This window comes from Epinephelus moara, chromosome 24 (genome assembly GCF_006386435.1).
Source record: "Epinephelus moara isolate mb chromosome 24, YSFRI_EMoa_1.0, whole genome shotgun sequence".
Lineage (NCBI taxonomy): Eukaryota > Metazoa > Chordata > Actinopteri > Perciformes > Serranidae > Epinephelus > Epinephelus moara.
Window position 1 is genome coordinate 35,956,506 of NC_065529.1, and position 11,414 is coordinate 35,967,919.

Sequence of the window (11,414 nt, forward strand, 5' to 3'; positions counted from 1 at the left end):
TGAAATAACATATAGAACAAGAGATGCGACTTGGGCACATACACACAGTGACTTTTGAATGATTTGAAGCCTGTTTGATGGGAAGGCCAGGGAGAACTCATTACAGTAGTCAATACAGGATATAACAAATGCACAGACCAAGACTTCAGTGCTGTGCTGGCACAGGCATGGGCGGAGTCTGGAAATGTTGCAGAGGTGGAAGAAAGCTGTCTGGGTAATGTTTTTTATGTGGGGTTCAAATAAAAAGAGTGCTGTCCAGAATGACAGCGAGGCTCTTGACGTGGCTGGAGGAGGGTACAGGGAAGTTGTCAGTGATGATGTGTGGGACTTCTTTGAATATTGGACAGGGTGTTTTTGGTGCCAATGAGCAGGGCCTCATGTTTTGCTTCCGTCGAGCTTTTAAAAGTTCTTGGCATCCAGCTCCTGATGTCCTCAAGGCAGGTGGTGAGGGAGGTGGGAGGAAGGGGGGAGGGTTTGGTGGAGATGTAGACCTGTGTGTCATCTGCATAGTGACAGACATGAATACTGTGGTGACGGAGGATTGTGCCCAGGGTAATGCAGTAGATGATGGATAAATGTTTTAGGGTGTGCAGGGCAGTGTCAAATAATAAAACAGTACTTGTTTTAAATTAACATAGCTAATGTTAGCAAGCTAACTACAGTTTTACCAACACCGTGCAACTTCCAAAGCAAAAGTGCTTAAATAGGTTAGAGGAGGAGTTTTTAAAAGCAGAGATCTCAGTATTTACTTCACTGATGAAAGTGTTGTTGGCCAGATGTGGTCAGGGACGGTCGCTAGAAGCTGCGTCTTGTTTCACATTTAGAGCAGAGTAGTTGTAACGAACATATGGATGATACATGTAGTGAAGTAAAAAGTACAAAAAATAAACTCATGTTTAACAAGGGAGAACATCACTGCCTGGTACAGAAACAGCACCCAACAGGACCACAAGGCCCTCGATTCATTCAGCTGAACACAACATAAGCGCTGCTCTACCCTGCATAAAGGATGTTTATACCACATGCTGCAAAAACAAGCCCAGGAAGATCATAAAAGTTCACCCTGCTGAGGCTGGGAAGAAGGGAGCTTCTGTCCTCAACATTGACATCTATTTATTACTACCACTGCTAAATATTGAAGGAACTGACATCGTATTGTCTTGTCACATGATCAAATAGAGACTTGACATTAGACAACATTAACATACATGTTACCCAACAATGATCACTGCATACCTGCATGTGACAAAAATATAAAACAAATTATCCATGTAATTGAATAGTTTTTTATAGCTGATTCATGGTTTTTCTAGTTCATGTAGAATACGCATTTAATTTTGTTGTAGATTGCTACTGACTACTGACACCCTGAGTGTACATTACATTCCCTCTGATCATTTCCTTACTTTGTGAAGATACTGTCTTTGTACCTGTTTTTAAACTGCCTGATATCTTTACTTTGATTTATTTCTTCACACAGTGCGTTCCACAAAATCACTCCACAAACTGATTTACACACACTTTTAAAAGTGGTGCGAAAACGCCATTATTTCAAATTTAATCTACTTCTTAAGAGATAGGTTTAATTAATTAAATGTGAGTTCTTTGAACACAGGTGTAGCTCTGAGGTGTCAATCTGAATAATTTGCAAGGGAGCCCCACCACCCTACGGGGACCAGTGCAACTGCACTTCCTGCACTGTCTATATTTACGCCTCTGCTGACAACTATTAATATTGTTTAAAGAATATTTATGATTCTATGTTACAAATAAATTGAACTGACTTTTTTAAAGTAAGGATTAGAGATATAGTTTAAAAGAAGATACATGAAAAGTATTCATGCCATTACAAAATGACTTTTTCACTCATGTATGTTACATGTAATGCATTACTACCCACGTCTGCTATTTTGATTCCACTAATAAAATGATCCAGCGTTGACTTCAACAGTGTCAGTCTGTGCCACTGTGAGTGACTGATACTGATTGGGAGAAAATGGACTGAACACGCCTCATCAAAGCACTGAAGGACAGGCTAAGTCGGAGCGCCTGGCTTCTGCCAGTCATCATGTGGACATTTCAAAGCTCAGGGCTGCAGGGTCTGGGATCAGGGGGGATGAGCAGTGTTTTCATAACTATCGTGTGGTGTGAATAACAGACGGGAGCGAGGCATGTGGCAGCAATCTTATCGACTGCACATTGCCTAACGCTTCCCGCTTTCCACGCACATTTCATGTGTGCCTAGTCGTGCATGCTAAGCACACATCCACACGCTTAGACAAATCACTCGCCACCTATTAACTGCAATGCAATCCGTTCTCTCAATGCAGCATCATTGTGTGCTCCTTGTCTTCACACACTCTCACACACACACACACACACACATCTACCTATCCAGCCAGCACTCCCCCTCTCCAGAGGCTGGACCACCTCTATTACATCAATTGTTGGATGATGAGAAAAATGAAAACAAATTTCTGCCTAATTACCTTACAAACAAACAGTCCCTCCATCAGTTCATTTATAGGCCTGATGTGATGAATCCATTCCACTGCGTCGCAGCATCTGCATGCATCCATTCCAATTACCTCCCATCTGCTTGTGATGAACTCCTGGGTGGGGGCAGCCAGCGCAGCCCAAGGGTAAATTAACTGTCTTGTCAGGAACGCTTATCGCAACATCTGTACACGTGGGGACCAGATTTTTATCTATAGGAGGTGGCTATACACAGGTACATATGCTTTCTACTAAGGTTAGTTCTGTACGTGGTGTTGTGTGTTGCCTGAGGCATGTTAATCTCCGACGGAATAAACAGGTTTATTTAGAGTTTAAGCATCGGTGTAGCTAACAGACACTGAGGAAGGGTTTCTCAGAAGTGAGGTTATCTTTGCATCCAACTGGACCTCCACATACTGAGACTCCTTCAGTGGTACTTACTGAGAAGGCAGCACGTATGAAGGAGTTCTTAACATCAAGTTTTCTGCCTTCTATTACTCTCCTCATTAGTGTGAATTTAGAGTAATTGTCGTAGGGCTTGTTTAGTATGCATGGCAGTCAGCGCTGCAATTTACCACAAACCATGACTGTTTCCTCAACCCAGTGGCAATTAATTCGCCCCATTCATGGAGGAGAAGAATAAACACAATGGTTACAGACACCGCTCTCCCAACGGAGCCGGGCAAACAATGCACGAGGAGAACGAATGTACATTATCAGTCAGAGATACTGCATAAAATCCCCATTCAAGATCAGCAAGGCTCTTTAGGCTGGCACAGCTCTTTAGGCAAGGAACACACGGGGCGTTCTCACTCCCAAAGTTATTTTTTAGGCCATTTACACCAAATGAAGACAATTACCAGGAGCAGCAACAAGTCATTTGTACAGATTATATGCTTGAAACCGATGTTTTGTTTTGTTTGCTCAGGAGAAAGGAAAGAGTAGTGGGAGGAGATTAAAGCAGAAGGTGAAACATTGTGTTTTTTATAGTTGCATCCTGACTTCCAAAGTCACTTTGAAAGAGTGCATTTGCCCTCAGGGCTTTTCACACATACTAATATGTGCTTTAACATGTGTGAATCTTCCCTTACGCAGCACATAAAGTCACGACATTGATCTAGTTAGTCTGTGAAACGATGTGGACATATCTCATTTTCACAACGTATGGATGGGTGTTCTGGTGGCTTCAGAGCATCAAACAATCTGTGCCGTCCCAGACAGCACAGGCCCCATTATAATTGATAGTCTTTTTATCTCTGTGGGCTTGTAGGCATTTGTTTTAGGCAACAGGCTATCTGTTCCAGAAGATGCATGGTGCCTACTGGTTAATGATCTATCTAAATGTCCCTTCCCTGGCATCCCTTTAGTGTTGCTGCTTATTGTTCCCGCTAAAAGGGAGGAAAAGGATTCTTTCCACTGTTGCGCAGTAGTACAGTCCATAGCTAACTGGCCACAGGAAACACATCCTGCTGCCAATCAAAACTCACTAATTAAGGACAAACATCTCTTCATCTGAGTTCATTGTTGTTGTTTTGTTACAGAAATCCGTCATTAAAGAAGAAGACCATCTAATTTAAGAATTCCCACGTGTTATTTCCACGACCATAGAAACCTACCTATCAGTATGTGTGAACATGAGCAACTTTCTATTAAAACCAGAAACCAGAGCAGGAAGTCGCAAACTTGTGATGTTATCAAGTATAAAGTCTGGAGCTGCTTTATAGACAGTGAATAGGAGACTGAATTTTGAAAGTTTTCTTTTTGTTTTGTTACCCAAATGAGCTTTATTCTGTTGTAATGTTCTCAGGTATGAAACAGAAAATGTACCCACACACTAAGAACATTCCCCTGGGTGCACTCAGTGTCATCTATACCATCTTTGCAATTCATTGTCTATAGAGCAACATTACAGAATTTTAGTCTTAAGCCTAGTACAGGCTGTGAAATTTTATTAATCTTATGAGTTTAGTGCAGCTACACTGTGCGACATGGATCTAATAAACTTGGGTATGACATTTAATTTGATGACAGCGCCTGCTGAATCACAGGCTACAACACACGATGCAACAGCTTCCCATACTGACTGCACAAGGATGCTGCTGTGAAGCACAACATAGAGGGTCACAAGTTTTTTGGGCACTATATACTGCGGTGTGTGTGTGCTACAGTAGCTGCTAGGTTGCTCACCGGGCAGCTGCAACTCCGCCGCTATTTCCTTCCTCACTTTGTCCATCTACGCAATCATGTTAAGGACTGGAGGACACATCATACAGGCAAGGCTTCTGCTGCGACAACTCCACAAGGTTTTCCTCTTTGCTGGAATCCCACACATTTCTTTTAGTGCGTTTTGCCTCCATGGCGAGCTGATATCCGTGTGTTTGTTTGGGTTTAGCTCCAAAGATTGTAGGTCGTAACAAAAGTCACACATTGAGATGGTCATTCCAAATTTATGACACTGTCAGAATTTTATCCCAGGCCGTCTTTGATCGCAAGTCTGTGACAATGGCCATCCTTGAATCGCTCTCACTGTGCGACAAAGGACCACAGTTTTAGAGCCTCGACCAAAGACATCGCCACGTTTCTGTCACGATGGTCATCTTTCATCTGAGACAGCCCAAAATTACAGTGTATACCAGGTTTGAGATGTATATAATGAGATAGCGGACCCAAAGATGGCACGTAATCAGTCCAATAGAACTTTTGCCTGACTCATATACCAGAAAAGTTTGCAGCTTCTGGGTCTACTTAGTCTTCCTGCTCCACTCATAGACTTTGCATTGTGATGACGTCACGGACTTTGAAAATGTCAGCTCTAGGAAAGTTTTACAAATATAAAACCTCCATCGATCTAAAATTCATAATACAGAGAATCATATTTGACCTTTGCATTTCAACGTCTCTTTACAGTGGTGAGCTATTGGGAAAACACTGTTTGGGGCCACATTATCGCTGCAATACTGCGAGTGGCCACTGGGAGAAATTGGAAACAAGGCTGAGCTTAATGATGTGTTCCTTGGGCGCTGGTTTAAGCACTCTAGTTTTGAGATTTGGGAGAGAGTTGTGCATCATTACTAAAACTTCTGGACTGTCTTAGACCATAGGAATAACATGAATGCATTTTGATGTAGTTCCCCTTTAATAAGCCTGATTTTATCAGCATTATTAATTTTTTCTCAGCATGTACTCCATTTGCTAAAAGGCCACTCATAGCTCTTACTAATTCAGATAATAGTGTGAAGTGGGAAAGCAGGAATAAACACATTTTGGAAAGAATCACATTTATTTTGATTAGTTATCCATTATAGAGAAATGATTAATGAACTGATCTACTACTAGCTGCTTTGAATTCACACAATTGGGTAGTGTAATAATTATGTTGATTTAATACATTAATTTTTGCCTCATTTTAGTGCCACATATTATTATACTGCCAGTCTTTTTTTTTTTTTAGTTTTGTGTCATGTTTGTATTTGAGAGTATTTACCACGTATTGTATTTAAATCCCTGTCCACATCCGTCTTTGCTTATTAATTAGTTGATCAAAAAGAGGCTCGATTACTGTTTATCCATATTGTAAATTGGGTTGTTCATTATCTTTCATATGCACCCCAGTGTGCATAATTCATTCCTAACTGCCTGTAATGTGATTTTATCATCACTGAAAATGACATTTGATGTGCTGTAAGGGGTGGGAAGGGGTGCAGCCCCGAGGAGGGCTGATGGAGTCAGGGGGTGGGTGTCTGAGCCAAGTGAGACTTGTCTAATCACAAATGTAGGCAGTAATTAAAATAACTAAGCTGAAATTAAAGCCCCATTGATTTATCACTGCATACAGCCTTTGTTTTCCTCTCGCCTCATTACTCTATAACGTGATCCATCTCAATTGCTTACCCTTCTTTAATCCAGACTTAATTTTACGAGGAATTTCTCTTCTCTTTGTAGGCGGTTGCCTCTGGTTTGAAGTAGTGATGGAACCACAAAGTCTCAGATTGGCTCGATCTGGATGAGTATTGATATACAGATTGGTCTCCATTAGGCCTTTTGAATCATATTTCTGGGCAAGGCAATCAGGATTGTGAAAAATCAATGCTCATGCATTTCAAATGTAAAACTAGATAATATATTATCCTCCCCTGCTGTGCCTTTGTCCTGAGGTGAAATTAAAGTTACAATGGGAGAAACTTTAGCATTAAAAGTACTTGCAAATCCATCACGCACGGTGCATGTTTGATGTGAAGCCCTATAGACCACAAACACATTTAGTACACTTAGTTTCTTAAGTGCAGTTGTTTTCTTTTGTACTGAATACCTTGAATCTGGGTTTGATATGTCATTGGTGGCAAGATGAAGAGGAATTCCTTTTTGTATGCAAGCTCTTTAAACTCAGCCTGACAACTCTTAATCCATTTCTACTGTGCAGCCAGCGAGTAAAAGCCACAGATTTCTAAACACTTGCTGTAATGACAGTTTATAAAAACCTCTTTAATTGGAACCTGTCTTTATCCTGGCTTTTATCTTTTCCTGCTGTTCAGGTTGATCAAAAAAGAATTGGATTTAACCTCTATGTTGTTTAGCGACAAAGCACGAGGGTGAAACATGTGCCAGTATAAGGGTGGATTCAGGGGGGACGCAGGGGGGACAGGTCCCCCTCATTATTTAGACCATGTGCATGTTGTAAATAGTAAACACATGAAAGTAGCAGGGGACTTTGATTTTGAGGAAATTAAAAACATTTCCACTAGGGGTGTAAATCACCAGTTCCATCACGATACGACGTATCGATTCTTTGGACAACTATTAGATATTTGCAGATATTACGAAATCTGCCACAATACATTTTCGATTTGATGTGATTTAAGGGCCATCTCCCGACAGAACAGCACGGTTGAATTTCAGCCTGCATGCACCTTTTTTTCAGCCAAACATTGTTGAAACAGAGCAGCTAATGTTAACTCATGTAAGAAGTTAAAGCAGTGAGATGCCGACCAGGCAGCTAACGTTACATCGTGTTTTATCTCATAACCACATTGTATACATACGGCATGTGCTCTGTCTGTTGACCCTCATTGCTGATTTTTTCCTGAGTAAATAGGATTATCCTCATAGTCTCTCGTGGCTGCTTGGCATCTGTCTGCCGCTGTTTGACGGTGACACAGACTTTCAAAATAAAAGCGTATCCTAAAGATGCCGATATGTATTGATCTTTTCACTTTGCATTGATGACACTGGATCGTTGATCATTGAATCGATATATCGATCCAGATCGATGGATCGTTACACCCCTAATTTCCACCATAAATTGAGTGTCTGACACTCAAAATTTCTGAGGGAGGACCCCAACCCACCTTTTTCATATGTGTCCCCCCCAAATGTTGAAACAAAACCTTCACCCTAGAATGCCAACTTAAGAATATCAAGGTTTAATTTGTAAATGTGTTCAACCTGTACATATTTGACCATTAGTGTGGTATTATAATCTTCGTCTTTCTTTCTCTCTCTGTCAGTCCTTGTCTTGCTGATCCTGACTCTGAAACGCCACAGGAAGGGCCAGAGGATGGCGGAGGATGAGGAGGACATGAGGGATAACGTCATCAAGTACAACGACGAGGGCGGAGGGGAGCAGGACACTCAGGCGTATGACATGAGCGCCCTGAGGAACCTCTATGACTTCCCAGAGGCCAAGAGCTGTGACTCTGGCCCTGACATCCGCTCGCTGCCGCAGTGGATACAGGCCAACCGGGTGGGGGGCGGGGCAGACGGAGCTGCAGCAGCAGCAGCGTCGGCGACAGACTTCTCCTTATTCAAAGGCTACATCCGAAAGAAGGTGGAGCAGGCCGACGCTGACCTGTCGGTGCCGCCATACGACTCCTTCCAGACGTACGCCTTTGAGGGCACCAGTTCGCCAGCGCTCTCGCTAAGCTCCATCCACACGCTGTCCACCACCTCGGAGCAGGATTTCTCCTACCTTAGCGACTGGGGACCGCATTTCAGGCAACTGGCGGGCTACTACGCTCCAGGGAATCCTGAGGAGGAAGGGTCCTAGCACAGCTTCTCCTTTGCAGAGAGACATTTAAACTCCTTGCTTCTTCTTCTTCTTCTTCTCTGCCTCCTCTTCTCACCCTCTGGCACTCATCAGAGCCAGCACTGTGTACTCCTTAAAGACAGAGCACCACCTCTTTATCTCTTTGAAAGAAAAAGCCCAGTGTCAAACTTTGAACTCAAGTTTTTATTTTTTATTTAACACTTTTTTTTTTTGCAAGAGTTTTCGGACTTTGGCATGAAAGCTCTGGCATTGATATGAGAGAGAGTACAGAAAGAGATATCCAGTCACCAAAATTGCCGTTTAGTTTGAAGGGAGGATTTTTCCTCTCTCTCGTAAATCATAGATGAGAACCTTTATTTTAAGCTGTGAGACTGTTTTCAGAGTATCAGCATTATGTAGGTAGGGTTAAACTATGCCAAGGCAACCTGTCTGACAAACGTATTTATTTAAAAAGGAGGAAATATTTATGTATTTATTTGTTTTTATGTATTTATTTATTTATTTACACACACCATGATCACTATGGTAACCGCAACAGTGAACTCTGCTCAAGTGCTGAAGACAAAGTGAGGGGAGGAGGACACTATCAAAAGAACGAGAGACAACTCGGAAGAAAGACAGACTGCAGTGGCAGATGATGCTACAGAATTCTGGCAAAGATGTGACGTCTGGGTTATATAAAGATTACATACTGGAAAATATTTGTATTTATTTTCTATGACCACTTTTGTAAAATAATTAACTTTAGACATGGTTGAAAAGTAGAGGCGAGTAGAAAGCAGGAACAAATGGAGTGAAAGGACTGCAGGAAAAAAAGAGCTGCCAGTTCAGTCTGAACGATTGAGACTGACATACTTTTGCTGTATTTTAGTGATTTCTAAAAGTTTTTTTTTTTTTTTGAGGTCACAAACTGAGGACAATTGCGTGTTAACAATTTCTTTTCTTATCCTCTCAACAGCCAATTGTAAGGCAATAAGGCACAAACCGCAACAGTGATTTAAGACGAAACAAAATGACTGTTCCGTGGAATTGGCTGGTTGCCAGCGTTGTCCCACAGGGAGCCAATTTTCATTCCAGATTTTGTGTGTGAATGTGTACAATATGTTTCAATTCATTTTATATCCTGAGACGTTTGATTTTGCTATTATTTCCTTTTGGTGAAGGGAGGGTGGGGGTAGGGGGGGTGGGGGCGGGGCAAGTGACCACAGGATGTTTGTGTCTAATTAAAAAAGGAGAGGTTTAAGGGTAGCACATGATGATGATGATGATGATGATGAATGGACTGGTCACATCCACCTGATATCCACAACCTGTTCAATGTTGACCTTAACTTGCAAATGTATTGAAAATTTAAAAAAAAAGAAAAAAAAAGATGAAAACAAATAAATATTTAATTTTTTTGGTAAAAAACCTTCATCTCACTGTGTGCAATAAACTTAAATTACTCAGCGAGTTGCTCCGTAAATGAGATCACAGCGATAAAGTAAATAGGACATCCGTGTTACTAATTATCTTTTGCCACTTGTTTGCTGAAGATGTCTCCTGAATTATGAATAATTGTGGAGCTGGCTTGTGTTTACACCAGGGGTAGATTCAGAGAATAGTCCTAGATGGAAACAAACAGACCATATGACAGGCCATAGCCAAACAAAGACTCTACTCTCAGCACGGCTCCCTCCCGGCTGCCTTCTGCCAAACTACTGTAATTGTCGTAGTCACCAGAGGATGCTGAGGCGTATGAAGTTGCTTTCATCTTTATGATCTGCTGCTAAAATGGCCAGTCAGACGGTGGCTGGGATTCGCATTTACTTGCTTTCATAACTAGGTTTCAAAGAAAATGTCAGCTTTTTTTTTGTATCATTAGTAGGTCTACTATATGCACTGATTGTGCGGTGAGAGCTGACGTTGGATTGTGTTTCAAACATAAATTAGCCATCACTCTGAAACAAAAAGAAGCTTTCTCCACACTTTTAAGGTTCTGCTGGGGAGCTGAAGTGGCAGATACTTGACAAATACACAGAGTATTGCAGCTGTCACACTCCTTTTATCTATACCAGCCTCACTGAAAAAAAGACTCCATAGGTTGACTGTGCAGGCAGCTTATGACCTGTACTTACATTTGGCATAAGGCAGCACCCTGTAGTTGCTATGGTAATTTGCTGCCTTTAAATGGAACTCATGAGCTCATGATTAAGACATAGCATGCTGTGTACACAATAGGATTGGTGTTCAAGTGGTTAAATCTTGAGAGCATGACTGTAGGGCAACAACAACATGGATGCTACTGTCGGTGTCTAAAGCCCACCGAGGCTAGCAGTTTAGCAAGCTAGCGAGCTGGTCAGGTAATGCAGAAAATGCAAAGGCATAGTGACAGAGGAAGAAAGATGAAGCTATTGGTCATTTCAACATTTTACTCAGACATATTATAAAATGTGGCATGGTGATGCAGTGGTTAGCCACCAGCGTGTGAAAGTGTGTGTAAATGGGTGAATGTGACGTGTGCTGTAAAGGCACTTTGAGTGTTTGGAAGACTAGAAAGGTGCTATACAATTGCTGTCTGACAACGTAGCCTAGGATGCTAATACAGTGCAATACACTGGTTTCCAACCTGAGGGTCTTGACCCCCACTAGGGGTCACCAAGGCTTTACGGGGGATTGCAAGGCCTTCTTGATTTTAACTGATGTGAGAAAGCTTAAAAAAACACAGTAGGCCTTTAACTCAGTACTTTATCCCTTGAAGTGAAGTGAAGAAAAACAATGAAATTGTACATTTGAAAGTTTCAAAGTTTAAAGGATTAAAGATCTAAACTTCTTTGTCCTGTGAGATCTAAAAATCTCACAGGACAAGGACACAGTGAGCACTTGAGCACAAGCT

General features: G+C 41.7%; 1 protein-coding gene across 1 annotated transcript in view; it reads left to right on the forward strand.

Moving 5' to 3' along the window:
- Nucleotides 1-8,688, forward strand: part of LOC126385482 (cadherin-22-like) — a 246,946-nt gene extending 238,258 nt beyond the window's left edge. The window contains exon 14 of the mRNA XM_050037217.1: nt 8,001-8,688. Within this exon, the coding sequence (XP_049893174.1) occupies nt 8,001-8,539 (539 nt within the window). The 3' untranslated portion in view covers nt 8,540-8,688. The remainder of the gene's footprint in view (nt 1-8,000) is intronic.
- Nucleotides 8,689-11,414: the final 2,726 nt, after the last annotated feature.